This window comes from Ochotona princeps, chromosome 17 (genome assembly GCF_030435755.1).
Source record: "Ochotona princeps isolate mOchPri1 chromosome 17, mOchPri1.hap1, whole genome shotgun sequence".
Lineage (NCBI taxonomy): Eukaryota > Metazoa > Chordata > Mammalia > Lagomorpha > Ochotonidae > Ochotona > Ochotona princeps.
The window spans coordinates 46,504,785-46,523,468 of record NC_080848.1 but is presented as its reverse complement, the minus strand read 5'-3'; the positions used below and the strand labels follow the sequence as shown (position 1 = coordinate 46,523,468).

Genomic DNA, 18,684 nt, shown 5'->3' with positions numbered 1-18,684 from the left:
CAGGAGTGAGGAGAGCGTGTCAGCCACGTGGTCTGCAGCTGAGCCTGGCCGGCAGCAGAGTTAAACTGCAGACACAGACTCTTGGCCCTGCCCGGTGGTCAACTTTTTTTTAAAAGATTTATTTATTTTATAACAAAGTCATATATACAGAGAGGAGGAGAGACAGAGAGGAAGATCTTCCATCCGATGATTCACTCCCCAAGTGAGCCGCAACAGGCCGGTGCGTGCCGATCCGATGCCGGGAACCTGGAACCTCTTCCAGGTCTCCCACGCGGGTGCAGGGTCCCAAAGCTTTGGGCCGTCCTCCACTGCTTTCCCAGGCCACAAGCAGGGAGCTGGATGGGAAGTGGAGCTGCTGGGATTAGAACTGGCGCCCATATGGGATCCCGGTGCGTTCAAGGTGAGGACTTTAGCCGCTAGGCCACGCTGCCGGGCCCCCGGTGGTCAACTTTAGCTAAACCTACTGTTCACACTTTTAGCTAATCATGAAAAATTAATGAGGGGAAAGGGTTCAGGTTTTATATTTTTCATAAGGGTTGTGTATTCCATTTAATCAAAACCTTGGCTGGCTGCTGAAATAATCTTACAGTAATGTCCTTAGTTTGAGGCAAAGTTAAGGAGTGAACATTTAAACTATTGAGTGAAAGGACAAGCCATGTGTTTCATAAATGGAAACAGGCTAGACTTCTTTGACAGTTCTCTGCATCCAAGTGCAGACACGGGCTTGTGTGTCCTAGAAGTCGCGCTGTGCTGTAGCTTGCATGGCACGTGGCCGTTTGAAACTGTGCTCTTACTTTCCTGCTTTATGTGAATAAGACATCCAGCATGGAGCAGCAAAATCTGGAAAGTTTGAAAATATAAAAAGTGAAGCAGTGTCTCCTAACCTATTGCTAGATTTTACCTGAGAGCAATATCCTGGTTGAGGTTTGGTTTGGTTTGGTTTGGTTTTTCATGTTTGCTGCAAATTCTGCTACAGTTAATAATTGATTTCCATCAAGAGAGAAAAGGAGAAGAAAATCTAGACTTTTGAAACAGCTTTTCAAATGTGTTTCAAACCTTGGTGTTTCCAAGCTAGATATATTTTTTTCACTGTTATTTTCTATGATACAGTTTTGTAGATATAGGGATTCCCTCCTCCCCTTCCCACTCTTCCATCCCCGTCTTCCCCCATATTATTACAGTAGTATAGTCCTTTCGTAACAGTTACAGGTTAGACATTCTGCTACGTAAGTGCATCATGGCATTGTAGGTGTAAGCCATGATAGAAAATCTAGCATTAAATTTTCAAGTATTTGTTATGCAAGCAGTATAACCAGGTTATTAATGGTAATAATCCTTAATATTTTTATGGCATCATATAAGGAAAGAATATCCATCTCTAGACAAGAACAGCTTTTAAGTAAAAGCATTTTTTCAACATAAAATTATACATGAAATCTACATTCAGTTTTGCTTTGTTTACTAGGATCCATGTTCTCACAAGCTATGAAGAAGTGGGTGCAAGGAAATACTGATGAGGTAAATTCAGCTTTCATTGTGAAGATACCCATTTATAAGTACCACTTGTGTACAAATAGAGTTTTAGGTTTTCTTTAGTTCCCATACCTAAGCACCATGACCCGTCCATGTCCTCTTATCCAAGAAGTAGCAGGAAAGGGTGAGGAGGCCTCTTAGCATTTACAGGTGTCTGGAAGTAGAAGTGAAGGAATCTCCAGTGCAGAGACCTTGGCCCCTGAGGATACCGTGTGTTCAAGTTTCCATCACCCAGCAGGCACCAGTAATCCATGTGGAAAGATCAGATGTTTTCCTTCTCGACTCTTATTTTCACTTTTAAAAACAGAGGCTTGCGTTTTGAGTAGTTTAATGCATTGGGAGGTAGAAGTAGGAGGAGATTAGTGTAGAAAAATGTCTTATTTTGGCCATCTAACATGAAAGTAGTCATGGTGTTTGCCCACTAACTGATCTGGAAGACAGTTACATTTGTGTATCACAGGTTTCTTCCGTACAAGAGAATGTACTTCTGATCCAAATAAGTAGAAATGATTCAATATGCAGTTGTATTTAGAGCATTATTTACATCTTGATCCTTCTAATGAATAACCATTATCAACAGTTTGAATTACTTCCTCCAGGCCCAAGAAGAGCTAGCTTGGAAGATTGCTAAAATGATAGTCAGTGACGTAATGCAACAGGCACAGTATGATCCACCACCACTGGAGAAATCTACAAAGGTAAGGGTGACTTGTGTAAAACTGAGAAGCATTCTGTTCCAAGGCCGTAGAGATTAAACAGGGCCTAGGTGGCTTCTGTGTGTACCTTTGAGTTGCTTTGAGTTGCTGTGGTGTTGCCTTTTCATTGTAATTAAGTAGAAAATGATCAGCTAAGTGAGAAAACTGCTTCCAGATATCAGACAGCAGGGAGCAACACTGAAGTAATAGCAGCACGGGTCTCACCACTGGAAGCAACTAGTAAAAGACAGAGAAGGATCAAGGAGTCAGAAATAGAAATCCGGAGGCCCTGAGGTATCTTGACAAAAGGGAGCTACCCAGAGGGTTGCAGAGATTTAGAGAGGTTGTTGGCTGAATAGTGATCTACAGGTTGAAAATGCACATCTCCAAGGAAAGAACTCCCAGAGTTCAGTGGGTTGCATAAGTCCTAGAACAGAGAGCCACGAGTAGTCGTTGGTCCTGGGCAGTGACTGCACAGAGGTCACGCATTGCTGCTGGAGCTAGGTTAGCCCGTAATCAAGGACCTCAACCAAGAGAGACAGGCACTGACGTAGCAGTGAAGATGCCATCGGAGATGCCTGGGCTTGCGACCTGCCTTCCACCTTAGCTTTGTGGTAGTGCGTACCCTGGGAAGTGGGAAGTTACTGCAGCTCAGGTAGCTTGGTCTCTAGCTCACATGAGTGATACAGACTGAGTTCCTGGCCCCAGGCTGTAGTTTGTCTCAGTTCCAGCTGTTGGGAACATTTGGGGAGGTAACCACTGGATGGAAGGTCAGTCTCTCTTCTGTTGTTCCCTTTCTCATGATATTCTACCTTTCAAATAAATAAACCTTTTCAAAAAAAGTGGAAGAAAAAGTGAGACAAATAGCAAGATGGATTTAAATCAAATCACATCAATAATTACATGAAATGTAAATAGTCTAAATGGTCTAGTTAAAAAAAAAAAAAAAGATTAAAAAAGAATAGATTGTGCCCAGCACGGTAGCATAGTGGCTAAGGTCCTTGCCTTGCACATGCCAGGATCCCATATGGGCACTGGTTCATGTGTCGACAGCCACACTTCCCATCCAGCTCCCTGCTTGTGGCCTGGGAAAGCAGTCGAGGACAGCCCAAAGCCTTGGAACCCTGTACCACGGTGGAGTGCCAGAAGAGCTCCTGGCTCCTGGCTTCAGATCAGCTCAGCTCCGGCTGTTGCGGCCACTTGGGAAGTAAACCTGCAGATGGAAGATATCCCTCTCTGTATATCTGGATTTCCAATAAAAATAAATCTTAAAAACAAAAGTAGATTGTAGGATTGGATAACAAAAAGTAAAAAGGCAAAGCAATGAAACAAATACAGCATATAGACAGAGTAACCTAGAGTGACGATGATTGCAAGTCAGTAAAATTCAGAATAAACATTACTAGGTATAGCTTCAAAAGATGAAGACGAGTTGAAGACACAGAGTTGTGGTGTAGAGGGTTGCTCTGCTGCCTTGACTCCTGACTACTCGGCTCCTGATGCAGCTCTGCCAATGCAGCTGAGGAGAGCGCGTGCAGGATTCCTCGGTGGAGTGCCTGACTTCTGGCTTTAGCTTGACCCAGTTCAGCCCTGGCTTTCGTGGCCATCTGAGAAGTAAACCAGCAAGTAGAAAATGTCTGTCTGTCACTCTGCCTTTCAAATGAATAATAATTAAGAAAAAAAAAACTAAAAATGCATGAAGCAAAACTGGATAGAGGTGCACAAAGAGATAAAGAAATGCCGAATCGCCCTCAGATGACAGCAGTCCTCCCTCAGTAATAGATGAGGCGGTGCTTTGAAGACTGGGTGTGGCCCTTTCTACCAGCTGGGCCTGAGTCACATAAAACAGTGCTCCCAGCACCAGAAGGATGCACATTGTTTATAGTTCATAGGCTAATGTTTAATATCAAAAGAATATATTAAAAAAAGTTATCCTCCCTTTTCTACAGACATTATAGTTCGTGTGCTTTTCAATTAGCAATAATCGCGCCTCGGATAAACCTCATTGGCTACGATACTGCCACTGCGCAAAGCTGATAGTTCATATGCTAATAAGGATGCGCTTTCTTTTGGAACATTTAAAAAGATATACCGTATTTTCAGCCATGAGACAGGTTTCAATAAATCTTAAAGGGTTGGAAACCATCCAGAATATACGAAAAGTTCAGATTCAGGAGGACTGACAATGCGACAGAGAATTTCTGCTCCTTTTCTTTGTGCGGGGACAAGACTGTGACTTAGGAATCAGAGAAAAGGATGTGCAGATGGCATATGCAGGCATCAGTTCTTTGGAGGCCTTTAACTTGGTTTAGATCATCATCACCCTTTGCTTTCCAACTTCCTAGACAACTTCTTACTCTTCGGTCTTAGTCAAATCCAAAATAACAAAGAACAAGTTAAAGGCACATACAGGAACAAAAGATGGTTATTTTTGTAATTTCCCATTATCAAGATGACAATCAAATGTTTGATAATAAGAGAACGTTCTTTAGAAATTGCTTTTGGAGGCCTGGCATGGTAGTGTAGTGGTTAAAGTCCTTACCTTGAACGTGCCGGGATCCCATATGGGCCCCAGTTCTAATCCCGGTGGCTCCACTTCCCATCCAACTCCCAGCTTGAAGCCTGAGAAAGCAGTCGAGGACGGCCCAAAGCTTTGGGACCCTGTACCCGTGTGGGAGACCTGGAAGAGGCTCCTGGCTCCTGGCTTCGGATTGGCTCAGCTCCAGCCGTTGCGGCTGCTTGGGGAGTGAACCATCAGACAGAAGATCTTCCTCTCTGTCCTCCTCTCTGTATATCTGACTTTCCAATAAAAATAAATAAATCTTAAAAAAAAGTTAACCATTTTTGGAAAGCAGATGCTTAACATTCAGCCTTCCCATTCCAGTAACATGCTCAGATTTTATTAGCATATGCTTTCCCTTTGAGCCGTGAAGGTGTGATTTGCTGCATTTTGATTCCTTAAGTTGCCAGGCCTTGCCCTGGATTTGTCAGATGTCTGTGGTGCCTGTCCCTTAGGCACTTAAACTAAAAAAACTAGCTGAGTTCATTTCTAGGTAACATATGCAATCTTCTCTAAGAAAATCTGAAAAGGCCCTCTCCTGTTGCTGCTGCCCAGCAGTGGCGACACTAAAACGACGAGTCATACTGTTAAGGGTCTGGGAAAAGCCGGCAACCGGACCTCTCACTGCCAAAAGCGGCTTCTCTCTGCTGTGCCTGTACCCATTGGTCTAAGCTTTCCTACCCGCTTCTTCCGCCACCCTTCCTCCTGTTTTCCGCCACCCTTCTTCCCACATTTCTTCCCTTACTCTCTGCTTCATTCCCCAGTCTCCTCGTCGCCCCCCAGTCTGTCTCCACATCACCCCCCAGTCTGTCTTCGTTGTCGTCTGTTCCATCTATCCGTCTTTCCCCTGTCGTCTGTCCGTCTGTCCCCCCACTAGCTTTTACCCGCTACTTTTATATAGTTCTCCACCAGTCACTCCTCCCCGTGGGTCCACTTGGCACTACGTGATAGGCCAGTAATCACCACGGGGGAACTAGCCTATCCTGTTTACATGCTGGCGACAACAGCTCCGCCTCCTGGCCCTGGGCCAGCCGCCATCTTGCAACGGCCCCTCCCAGTCCCAGTACCCCGCTCCCCACACTCTCCTAATTCCCATTCCATGGTTTTATGAGTGTGAGCAGCTATGGATCCTTGTAGGGATGATCAGTCTTTTTAGCCTTGAACCATGCACCCTGTATTTGCCCATAACCCACCTCGTTATCACTACTGAGTTAGTCGTGAACTTATGTCCCATCTGACAAACTGTGGCCCATTCCTCTATGATTCATTTTCTCCTTCCTCCTGTACGTAAAGAAGAAACTTGGCTTCCTGAGCTTGTTCTGGGGGAGCTCAGCAGATCAGAGTTCTTGGGAATATTCTTTGTTTGACGTTACCACCATAACTTAATCTCCTGTGGACAGTCATTTAGATAATTTCAAGTTTTCCCTTGTACAAGCAGTGCTTTCTGTTTATTTGAAAGCAGATCAGGTCCTCCATTCACTGATTCATTCCCCAAATGCCAAACAGCTGGGTTGGGCTTCAGCCAAGCCAGGAAGCTGGAATTCCAACCACGTTTCTGAAGATCACAAACCATTACCAGCTGCGTCCCAGGGTGCACATTAGCAGGAAGCTGGAACAGAAGCAGGGCTAGTACTGCACGCCAAGCAGTCTGATCATGGGTCATGGATGTCCCAAGTAACAAATGTTGTGGCAAATACTCCATAAGCGGTATTTTTATGAATGTATATTTAAATCCTTTCCCTCTCTTAGAAGGAGAATCCTGTAGGGTAAATTTACTCAAGGTAAAACTATTCTATTGCCAAAACGAAATGATAAAATCGTATCTGGACACTAGTCCTTGTTGTATGGCCTTGAATGAGTTATTTAACTCCTTCTAGCTTTTGTGTACTCATTTGTAAATGATGATAATTATATCATTTTACCTCAAAAGAATATGATCAGCTTCTGGCTGTCAAAAGTTGGGTAACAGCTGTTAACACCTGTTACTGATAACACGTCACTTACAGAAATGTTCCTTACCTTTTTCTTTTTTTTTTCCTCCCCCAGCTATGACTCAAGCCTGACATTCAGGAGATCTACTCTGAGAAACCAGAAAACTCTTTTCCCTTGGTTGGAATCTTCAGCACAGCCAGTGAAAACAGAGCACTAAATTTCTCTTCACTGATGTATCACTATTATTTCCAAGAAAGAATGAGAGACAATCCTAGACTTCCACCGTAATGCAGAGTAACATGTAGACATAACTTGATGCACATGATGTTCACACAGTGAAAATTGTAAAGATACAAAGTGGCATTGTTTACATTACTAGAAAAATGTTAGTTCTCCATGGCAATAACCCATTTATGAGAGTGGTTTAGCCCCCTGGACTAGACAGGGAGCACATGCTGTGGGAAGCAGACAGGCCTCAGGCTGCTGTCAATTGATCCATCGTAGCAGCATCACAAAGCAGGTGCCGGAGGTGCTCTGCATGGTCCTCCTAAAACACACAGGAGCCGGCCCACTGAGAGCCAGGTTGGCCCGAGTGGGTGGCGGTGCGGTGCTAGTGGTGGGGCAGGGAGAGGAGAGGACTCACCACGCAGTCTCCCTTCCAGAGGCGTTACTTCAGAAGAAGACTGACCTGGTGTGGGTCAGGTCTCGGTGACATCGTCCAGTTTGCAACGCTTCCTTGCTTCTGAGATGCAGTGTGTTTGAAGCTGTCTCTCCCTGCTAACAAAGGGTGGTTATGGCTTTCTCTGAGCATTAGAACTTACTCCTTTGAATTTTGCGCTCCAGTTACTTAACTTTCCCTTCAGCACATGTGTGCAGAGAAAGAATAATGATCACTCCAGTTTTTCCCCTGTAGTACCTTGAACAAAATGGTTATACCCAGATTGTACTGTCCTTATTTTAATAAGATGGGTAGGTTGGGCTGGAGGGAGGGAAGAATTCACCTAGATGTAACGGCCTCCACTGCTCTTTGCTGGGAGCTGGGAGGTATACATCTGGCGGCCTTTTTTCTGTCTTCAGAGTAGCAGTAGACAGATTCACTGCTCTTCTGCCCAGCCCACTTCTGCACGGGAACTCCCAGCCATCCGCAGGACTGCCCTGTTGGCAAGCACACTCGACTGGCCCTCAGCGCTAGGGCTTCCCCAATGCGCGCAAATGTTGGAGGGGAAGATTCGTTCTCTTAGATGTAATTGCTTTTGCAAAAAAAGAAAAACTATTATATATGTATAAATATATAATTATCAATCCCTTCTGTCCTTGAAAAAGTCTTGAATGAACAAAGAATTTATTCCATTGCAATAGTTGATTGTATAGAAGCTCCCTGGTTCATCAGAAGAGGCGACAAGGCGATGTGTAAGTTTTTGGTACTGTGTACCACCTGTTCTAAAGCTGAAGTATTCATGTACTTAAACCATATTCTATTTAATTGTGTTTGATTTTAAAATATATATATGAATTATATTTAAAATTGTGTCAGCTTTCTGCTTTTAGGGCATTTATGGCTCTCCTGTTGAATATTTTAATCGTTCCAAAATATTTCCATTTGCTTTACGAAAACCCTGAACTTGAGCTACTGCTGGACCTAGGCTTGTGTTTGGACTGTGTGGCGTAGACCTGAGGTGTTTTACTAGGTATATACGTTGTGATTAACTTATTGTTCTTTTTTAACAGAATATTTCCACTGCACATTGCTTAAATCTCTAAGTAACAGAAAAGCAATACAAAGGTCATAGAATAAACTGTGGTTTGGGGCAACTCTGGCTGCCTCTGCATGTGTCAGGATAACAAGTTCTGTACGTTTCTAGGCTATCTGAGCTAATGCTTTCAGTTGAGATAATTTCGAGTGATTTCTTTGCATATGTTTTGTGCTTCTGAGCCAGCGATGCCAGTCATTGTGCACATCTTGATGAGAGAAGAGCAAGTTTGAGATTCAGTGATCTTTTCTCTGCTCCCCACTGGTGTGAGATGCGGAAGGCCCAAGGTTATTAGGCACATTTAGTATTTAACCTAAAGTTCTTCTAGCATTGACTACCCACTGTGTTTCAGGCTCTGTTCAGTCTGTCTGTAGACTGAGTCCCTGGCAGGGATTGGATAGGCTCAAAGAATCTATAGAATAAGCTACAACTTTATCATGTCATTGACATCAAATGCAGCTTGTTTAAAAGGAGAAGATAGTAATGAGGAAGTAATACCTCTTGTAACTTGACATGTCCCCATCACTTCTGTAAGATTGGATGAAAGTAAAAAAAAACATGTCAACTAAATCCAGTGAAAAGCAATAAAGCAGGGAGCAGCTTTTTGTAGCGTGTTCTACTTGAGTGTCAGTATCGTGTAGAGCTATACAAAATGGAACTGTCTTCCAGTCCTGGAGCTTTGGTTCAGTAGGGGTTTGAAAGGTCATTCTGAGCTGCAGAAAACCACAGACTTCTGTGTTGGTTAATGTAAGAATTGGGACCTAAGTCCCCGAAGAAGCTGCTGTGCTCTCTAGTGATGCCTGGGGACCTGACTCACAGGAACCACCCCTCTTCCCGGGCCCGGGCTGCGGGGGTATGAGGACTCTGCCTCTGACCTTTTCCTCCCTCTCCTCCACACACCAGTTGAGGGTTGAACTGATCCCAACAGGCCCCGTTCTTATCTCCTGGGATGGTTGCTCACAGAGTCAGGAGCCAGCACGGTGTCAGCGGGCCTTGGTTGGTAACCCTCACCACTGTGCTTCCCAGCTTTCTGCCTCCAGTCGTGCACCCTTGCCTCAGGCTCTGATCATCCCTTGGGTATGAATTGTGGGTCTTTTCAGGAGCAGTTGAGTTTCTAGTACATGTAACAAGAAGGATCTTAACTCTAAAAGCCTAGTGACCCTCTATGCTCAGTAAGACTGCAAAAACGCTGCTGAGTTCTAGAAAAGTTTACTTTTCTAACCCCTCTTTGGTCATCTTGTGGTTTTTCTCAAAATGGAATCCTTATCTATTGGAACTAAAAGACACTCACTTTAGTAGTAGGAGTTCCTCAGGAAGAGAGTGAATAGGAGGTGCCTGGCATCCTGTGAGATGGTGACCGTGAGAACTGAGGGTAGGGGGTCTCTCTTCATGTTTCCCAACTTCTTACTGAGGAGTAACATAATCTCCATCTTAGTTACTCTAAGAAGCCTAGACATGGTGTTTCAGCCGAGGAATGCCTGTTAGAAGTTTATAATGAGAGAAGTGGGTATCTGTTACAAACTGTCAGCGCTGACTGCCTCTATGAGCAAGGCAGAGGTTCTGGCCTTTGGCTGAAGGCCTAGAGGGGAAGGAAGCATCAGTAAAATCTGTAAGGTGATGTCAGTGGCCCGCACCATTACATGCCCTCTGACTCAGTTACAGGCGAGCCTTGTGGGCCCTGAGGAAGCCTCTCGCTGCTTGGGCAGAATCTGGAATGGCCTTGATGAGAGGGCCAGTGTGAGCTGAGACCCCCAAGGTCATTCTTAAGCTTAGAAAGGGGTTGCTGCCCACTTCTTTGCCTGGCACCCAGGCCAGTTTCTTTCAAACTGCCTGGTCCAGTACATTGAGGAGTCACAGAGCTCACCTGAGTCACCAGGCCTCTTGCCTGAGGCCGCCACCTCCTAGCAGCCCCTGCGGCACCTGTAGGCCTGGCCCTTAAGTCCCCCGAGTAGCACCTGTGAGCGCAGGCTGGCGCAGGGAGGTAAGGTGGGCCTACAAAACATGGATTCCAAGGGAGCTAGGGTTTGCAAAGAAGCAAATGAGAGAGGAAAGTTGTGTCAGCTGTGGCATTCCTCCCAGCATCAGATTTGCCATTCTCCTGCCTTAAAACGTGCCTTCCTCCTCCTCCCCCGGTGATTGCTGGCTTCTGCCTGTGCAACATGTGGAAGAGGCCCTGCCTGAAAGAAGCACCGGCTAGGACTTGGCCTCCGCATCTGGGCTGCAGCCTCAGCAGCTCACCAAGCCCAACCGACACACCTACGACAACCCCTGTTCCTTCCAGTTCCAGAACTGTTGGAGCAGTGAGTGTTCACCCCGGTCATGCCAGGCACTGTTTATGATGCAGGAACACAGGAACAAATTAAACTTCAAAGGTCCTGTGGAGCTTGGGATCTACTGAGGAAGAAATGGAAGTTCCTTCTGAAACACATGATGTTATTTTTGACTCAAGATGACTTTGGGGGCCCAGGCCCAGGTTTAGCTTGTTATCACCCCTGTGAAAGGAAATCATTGGGTCACCTTTTAGACACTGTCCTCCCCCAATCTCCAACACACACACACACACACACACCCCACCGCCTTACTGCACGTGTGCAGTACAAAGTCACAGCCTTGACAACTATTGAATTACTTCCTTGAAACAGCTCCCCTGAGTGCTGCTTTAATGACATGAGTGGCTGACCACCATAACTGAATGTTGACCATCTCCCAGGCACTATCCTATTTGAGCCTTAAGACAGGATTGCAAGGGATGTGCTTGATTCTTTTCCCTTCTTGGAACTGAAGAGAGTGAGGCTCAAAAAGCAAAAGGGTTTTTTCCCCAGGGTCTCAAGCCAGGAATCTCCCATGGTGTTAAGTCATTTGCTCTTCTCTCATTTTGCTGCTCACTGATGGTCACCACATGGCAGGTGTTGGAGGCTTAAGAAAACTGGATGGGTCATGGCTCCAAAATGAAAACATTCCATCTATTACCTTAAAACAGTAGTTTTTAAACTTTCACACTTGTTGCGATTTCCCCAAATACGTTAAATTGTAGATGGCTGGGCCTAACCTGCGTTTCTGATTTCATGGGTTTGAGACAGGGCCCAAGAATAATAATTTTTGAAAGGTTTCTCAGATGTTGATACTGCTCTGGAGTCAACACTTTGGAGCATCACTGTCTTAAAGTCTTTCCAGCAAGTCGGGAAATGAGTTTCCATTTCCTGGCCATAGTCCATGCTACACAGAAATGTAATTTGAGGCTGATTACTCAACACAAGTCCTTTGTTAGTGTTCAGATGTTTATCAAAGCTCAGAGCACCCCCGCTCCACCCCCACTTTCTTCAATCAGGAGAACCTGAGGCCCTCGAGGCCAATCTCCCTGGATGAGGCTCAGCCCAGTGGTCTTCAACTCCCAGACCTGATGCCTTTGCTGGGGCAGGGCTCTGGGCAGTTCTCTGGGAATGAGACTTTGCACTCTTGGGGTCACACTCAGGTCCCCGGTGAGTCCTTTTGCACAACTCCTGGCTGTTCCATGTCTTTACAGCTTGTCTCCCTAACCCTTGGTGCCAGTTACCCTCCAGGAGCCTGACCCGACTCCTTCACTGTCCTTGCCAACTCTCTCCTGTAACCTTCCTTTCCTTGCCTGCTTTCTGACCCTTCGTCTTCATGTGTTTCCGTAGCACGTCGTTCCTGAAGGCCTGCTAGTTGTCGGGAACACAGTCGAATCAGGGATGTATTGCCTGCCCTCCCTGTGGTCTAGGAACTAGGTGTTACACATGGTAGGAGTGCCATGAGGTAAAGAACCCACCTCCTTACGGGAGTAAGGGGGGGATTTAGGTGAACTCCCTCATCTCCTCATGACTCACACTTCCTGATCAAGTCAGTCTTCCTGCCTGTTCTTCCCTCAAGATGTTGTGGTGTTTTTCACAGTCCTAATTGTGTTACTCTCCCGTCCCCGACTGGAGCAGGACTATATCCAAATCGCCCACCGTCGCATGCTCCTAGCTGGTGCTGTTGCTTCCAGTTTTGCTCAAGGTCCTCATTCAGCCCTTCCCAGGGGAGCCTGTCTACGTTGCCCTCTGGCTGCAGGAAGCGCCGGCTCTCCTCCCACTCTGACACAACCACTCTTGGCTTCCCTCAGGCCTTCCTTTCCCACCAGGAAGTATCTCTGGCCAGGCTGACCATCTGCCCAGCAACTTGTGGCCTGGGATTCTTTGCTCGTTCTATTCCCAAGAATGGAAAAAAATATTGAGGATGGGTGTTTTGTTCCAGCCCTAGGCAAACTCCGCCATCTCTCGCAACTGCTCTACCTCTGGTTTCTTCTCACGAGTGTTAGCCCTCAGCAACCTTGAACAACGCAAGTTTGAATGGTCATAAATTCCTCCTGTTGGACTTGGTCCAAAGAAGGGAGGGAAGGAGTTCCGGTCATGATCCCAGCAAGCTAACTCCTTCGCCATCACCAGAGCTCAATTATGTAAAGCTGCCTTTCAGAGAACGATTTCAGAAGCAGTGTAGTGAGCAGTGTTGTTGCAAGGGCCACAAACATATGCCCATAACGGGGGTGGGGACAGTCTAGAGGGGATGGTCTGCATGGACGGCTGCAGGGCCTGTGTCAGGTGTGTGTGTTTTAACGTGCGGCATCTCAGCTTCACCACGAGGCGGGGAGAGACGTGTCAGAACACTGGCTCTAGGAATCCTGAACACGTTGCTCTCCAAGAAGCGTATAGAAAATTCAGATCAAACTATTATTTGAAATGTGAGAATGGGAAAAAAGCAATATTTTGTATTAATGTCCTAGTGTATATGATGTTATTTTAAATAAGCATGTGTAACTAAATTAATAAATTAGATACTATAAAACTAGCCATCTGATTTATTTCATGGACATTTCCGAAAGCTTAATCACTCTGATACTTGATTCTTTGTATTTTTTATTTTTTCATCCCATAGGGCAGTAGTGATCTGCTACCCATCTTCTGCCAAAATCAGAATTCAGATTCCCATTTTTTCCTCAGCAGCTTATACTTGTTGTGCTTTTGTTCAAGCAATGCACACAATGTAGAATAACCTCTCCAGGGTGGACTTGCGCCCTTCCAGTCAGATTCTGGTGAGGACACCCCTCTTCCGTCAGGGTGTCTTGGTGAGATTCCTCCCTCTGGCTTCTGACTCCAGCTGCTGCTGATGCGAACCCTGGGAGGCAGGGCTCACCTAAGTAAACTGGACCACCTGTGTGGGAAAAGATGGCGTTGCCATTTCCTGGCTTCTGGCCCCACCCACTCCCATATGGGACATTTTATCTGAGAGGCAAGGAATCTGAAAAACGGTGGAATTAATCAATCTCACTGCCTTTGAAATGAATAAAAATGTTTACGTTAATGAGGGACCAACTTTGTAGCACAGTTAAACCAGTGATAACACAGGTGCCACATATTGGATGCCTGATTGGAGTCTCAGCAGCTCCACTTCTGATCTTGCTACTTGCTGATACCTGGGAAAGTAACAGGTGATGGCCTACGTACTTGGGCCTCTGTCACCCACATAGGGGACATGGAATTATGGCTCCTGCCCAGCCCAGCCCTATTTACAGGTATTTGGTGAGTAAACCAGCAGATGGAAGATACTCTGTCTCATGTGTGTTTATTATTCTGTCCTTTGAATACATAAATGAAACTTTTTTAAGGAAATAAACATTGATTGAAGTGACTATTCTTCATTATGCACAAAAATTCCTCCTTGTCCTTGGAAAGGATCCCACTGACTTCCTCTGGGCTGTCTTCACACTGTGTCCAGTTCAACAGCCTTGGGAGTTGCTCCTGGCCCCGATGGCTGCATTAAGTGAGAGAGAGCTTTTCTCAGGAAAGGCCTAAGTTTGACCCCCAAGGAGTATGGTTCAGGAAATGCTAGGATAAACAACACACTTAATAGTGAGGCAACCTCATCGGATGGCCTTCCTGAGTGTCTTCCTATGACCGCTCTCAGCAAGGGACTCAAAGTGAGAGGTCCTTCTTTTGGGCTAACGTAGTAAGTGATCCAGAAGGTTCCGTTTTCTGGTGTCCGGGGGTCCCCAAGATGCTTTCAGTAAGTCTGTGTTGTCGAGGTGTTTCCTGACACTGAGATACAGGTTGCCATGGTCACCATGTGACTTTGCTCTGTGGATGCAGAAGCAGTGGTGGCGACTTCTGTCACCTTAGCAGGAATCTGGACAGTGACACCAAACTACCTGGTGTATTCTTTACAACCACATACTCGCTGAGAAAAGAGGAAAGCTCCTTTCCCCGAAGACTGTCCTTTGGTGAAGCAGTAACAAATACCAGTACTGGATCTCATCCCTCTGGTTTGTAACTATGTGACAGGAGAAGGAAGTCGGCTTGCAATCCAGCCTCTTGTTCATGTTCTTGGGTGTGGGTGAGTGATGGCCCCTGCCAGCCATGTGGGAGAATTCCCAGTTCTTGGCATCGCCCTGGCCCAGCTCTGACTGTTTTGGCCATTGGGGGAGTGACCCCCACAGGTGGAAGTTTCTGTTATTCTTTCAAATTGATGATTTTAATGTGAGATGAAACACTCCTGTGTACCCATTTATATTCCAAATTTCTGTAACAACCAGGACTGGGCCAGGCCAAAGCCAGGAGCTGGGTGTACCCTCCAGGTCTCCTGTGTGGACAGCAGGAACTCAGCTTGTTGAGCCATCAGGGTCTGCCTGAGCAGGAAGCTGAGCTCAGGAGCTACAGCAAGCCCGAGACTGGTGTGGGGTGCAGGCCTCCATTGTCAAGTTTGGGGCAGTCACCATTTTCATGGAACATCACTTTCCTTGAAACAGCAAGACTGACTACTCAGATTTGGCATTTAAAAGACATTTTTGTTTTCAGATTTATCTATTTTTATTGGAAAGAGAAGCAGAGATGGATTTTTCCACCTGTTGATTCACTCCCAAAGTGGCCACAACAGCTAGAGCCGAGCTGATCTTAAGTTTCTTCCAGGTCTCCCACACAGGTGCAGGGTCCCAAGGCTTTGGGCCGTCCTCGACTGCTTTCCCAGGTCACAAGCAGGGAGCTGGATGGGAAGCGGAGCAGCCTGGACATGAAGTGGTGTCTATGTGGGATCCTGGCAGATGCAAGGTGAGAATTTAACCACTAGGCTGTTGTGTTAGGTGCAAGACATTTTCTTGAGCATAATTAAGTGAGCCTTGTCCTATCAAGGGAAAAAAAAATAATTTAGTGCCAAGGAAAAAGTTTGAATTTTGAAGCTCAAACTGTAATTTTGACAGACTACTTTCACTACTTGGAGCTTGCTAGTTCCCCAATACTTAACTAAATCTCCCTCATTTTAAGAATACTGTGTAGGACTGGCATGATAGCCTAGTGGATAAATCCTTGTCTTGCAAGCACCGGCATCTCATAAGGGCTCCGGTTGTGTCCTGGCTGCTCCACTTCCCTTCCAGGTCCCTGCTTGTGGCCTGGGAAACAGTCGAGGACAGCCATAAGCCTTGGGATCCTGCACCCATGTAGGAGACCTAGAAGAAGCTCCTGGTTCCTACCTTCAAATCAGCTCAGCTCCGGCTATTGGAACCAGTTGGGGAGTGAACCAGAGAACAGAGGAACTTCCTCTGTCTCTACTTCTCTGTAAATCTGATTTCCCAATAAAAGTAAATAAATCTTAAAAATAAGTGAATACTGTGTAATATAGTGTATCAGCATTTTGAAGAGCTGCATAACTCAATGAACCAGTATTTTCAAATGACCAAACCATGATGCTGAAAACGATGCATTGGTAAAAAGAATCCATTCAAAATGCAAGACTCTGTAATCAGTGAGTTTAACAGAAAAATGAAAAGTTCATTGATACAGCCCAGGGTCTACATTGTAATAACCTTCAAGAAACAACCACTTAGGGCCCGGTGTGATAGCATAGCCGCTGAAGTCCTTGTCTTGAACACACCGAGATCCCAGATGGGCGCCAGTTCTAATCCTGAAAGCCCCGCTTCCCATCCAGCTCCCTGCTTGTGGCCTGGGAAAGCAGTGAGGACGACTCAAAGCCTTGGGACCCTGCACCCAATGTGGGAGATCTGCAGAAGAAGTTCCTGGCTCCTGGTTTCCGATCGGCTCAGCTCCGGCTGTTGCGGCTGCTTGGGGAGTGAACCATCGGATGGAGGATCACTCTTTGTCTCCCCTTTCTGTATATCTGACTTTCCAATAAAAAGTAAAAAAGAAACAACCACTTGTTGAAACCTGATAGAGTATCATAAATATCTATAAGTTCTGACTCGGTTGTTGAATTTCTCTTCCCGTTTCTAATTTTATTATTGGTTAAACCAGATTTTCTTCAACTCTGATAGCAAGTCATAGCAGATGGAATGTCAACCAGATAAGAACATGGTACAGTAAGTTAAGCCACTGCACGAGATGCCTCAGCCTGCATGGGAGTGCCTGGTTCAAGTCCTGGCAACTCTGCACTTCCGCTCCAGCTTCTTGCTAATGTGCCTAAGCCACCGGTCTGAGAGTTCCAAATGGAAGAGTTCCTGCCTCCTGGGTTTGGCTAGACCCAGGCCTGGGTGTCACGTATTCAGAGACTGAACCACCGGATGGAAGATTGCACTCCCCACTGCCATTACTCTTTCAAGTAAATAAATAGAATAAATCGTTAAAAAGAAAACCATCTGGGGCCTGGTGTAGTAGCCTAGTGGCTGAATCCTTGCCTTGCATGCACCAGGATCCCTCCTGGGCGCTGATTCATATCCCAGCTGCTCCACTTCCCTTCCAGCTCCCTGCTTGTGGCATGGGAAAGCAGTAGAGGATGAGCTAAAACCTTGCAACCCTGCACCCACGTGGGAAACCTAAAAGAAGCTCCTTGCTCCTGGCTTTGGATCAGCTCAGCTCCAGCCGTTGTGGCCACTTGGGGAGTGAACCAGCAGAAGGGAGATCTTTCAGTCTGTCCTCTGTGTAAACGTACCTTTCCAACAAAAATAAATTTTAAAAAGGGGGAAAGGGGGAACCCCCAAAGTTATTTGGGGCTGGTGGACGGTGGTGTGTTGCCTTACGTCCCATGGAGTTTTATAGCATCACCAGACACTGGATTCAAAGACACAGCCCCTCCAGATCACTCCAGTCCCTTCTTGCTTTGCTTACGCCTGAGCTCATCTTCACACCCTTTGAATTCACAGCTGCCTGCACATCGCACATACTAGTTATTTCCCAAGTACACCATCCCCTTCATGTCTGACATTTTACTACTTTTGTAATCCTACTGCCTGGCATGCTGTTGTCACTCTCGGGAACTCCAACTTAATTATCTTCTCTGGTTGTTATTGTAGTGTAACAGATGGGACTACATGGATGCAAGGTTAGCATCCCATACAGGCGCTGGCTTGAGTCCCAGCTGCTCCACTTCCAGCCCAGCTCCCTGGTAATGTACTTGTGAGAGCAGCAGAGGTTGGGTTCAGTTGCTTGGTTCCCTGCATCCACCAGGAAGAAGAAGAAGCTCCTGGTGTTGGCCTGGCTCAGCCCCGGCCATTGTGGCCATGTGGGGAGTGAAATGGCAGATGGAAGGACAGGTGTGTGTGTGTGTCTGTGTGACATCTTCTCTGCAAACGTGTCCCTGATTCTCCAGTCCTCCCTGTCTCTGGACACAGTTGCATCTGACATCTCGGGCCCCTTGCCTGTGCTGTGCATCCGCTGGCCACCCCTCTCCCCTTGACTCCATTTGGCTTGCCCTCTCACCTCGCTCTCATCCACCATTGTCAGTTGTCTGCTTGGAGCCTGTCTCCTCCAGCTGTAAGGTATGCTCCGTGAAGGCAAGGATTTGTGTCTGATTCATTTATTTATTCTGGCTTCGTGCCTAGAAGAGCGCCTGACCCAAAGTAAAGGCTCAGTTTATGGACTCCACCAATCAATCTCGTCTCTTTGTTGACGGGGTCATGCGGCAGCTGTTTCCTCTGCCATTTCCTCCCACTGAAAACAAGGTGTTCAACTCAAGGACTGTGTCTCAGGCAGCTCTGTATTCTCAGTGAGTACAAGCTGGCCTGTCGTGCCCAATGGTGTGTCCCCCAAATCAGAATAATTTTTAGAGAACAAAAACTAGAAAGAACTGATCGGAGCTGCGTGGAATCATGGGAGGTCAGAGGAAGGAAGGGAAAGAATCTTCCAGCCAGATAGAGAAAATAAGTAACCCCGAAGGCTGGAGTGTTGGGACTGAGCAGAGGAAGAAGATGAAATTTAAGAAGATTGGGAGGAGAGACATC

The 18,684-nt window shown here is 46.2% G+C and overlaps 1 protein-coding gene and 1 non-coding gene across 2 annotated transcripts in view; one reads left to right on the top strand and one right to left on the bottom strand.

Annotated features, from left to right (window-relative positions):
• Nucleotides 1-2,288, top strand: part of AKAP10 (A-kinase anchoring protein 10) — a 61,621-nt gene extending 59,333 nt beyond the window's left edge. The window contains exons 13-14 of the mRNA XM_004599305.4: nt 1,466-1,518; nt 2,133-2,288. Of these exons, the coding sequence (XP_004599362.2) occupies nt 1,466-1,518; nt 2,133-2,288 (209 nt within the window). The remainder of the gene's footprint in view (nt 1-1,465; nt 1,519-2,132) is intronic.
• A 1,833-nt stretch (nt 2,289-4,121) lies between these two features.
• Nucleotides 4,122-4,263, bottom strand: LOC118759759 (U4 spliceosomal RNA). The gene has a single exon (XR_004996401.2). It is a non-coding gene; the product is annotated as a U4 spliceosomal RNA (small nuclear RNA).
• Nucleotides 4,264-18,684: the final 14,421 nt, after the last annotated feature.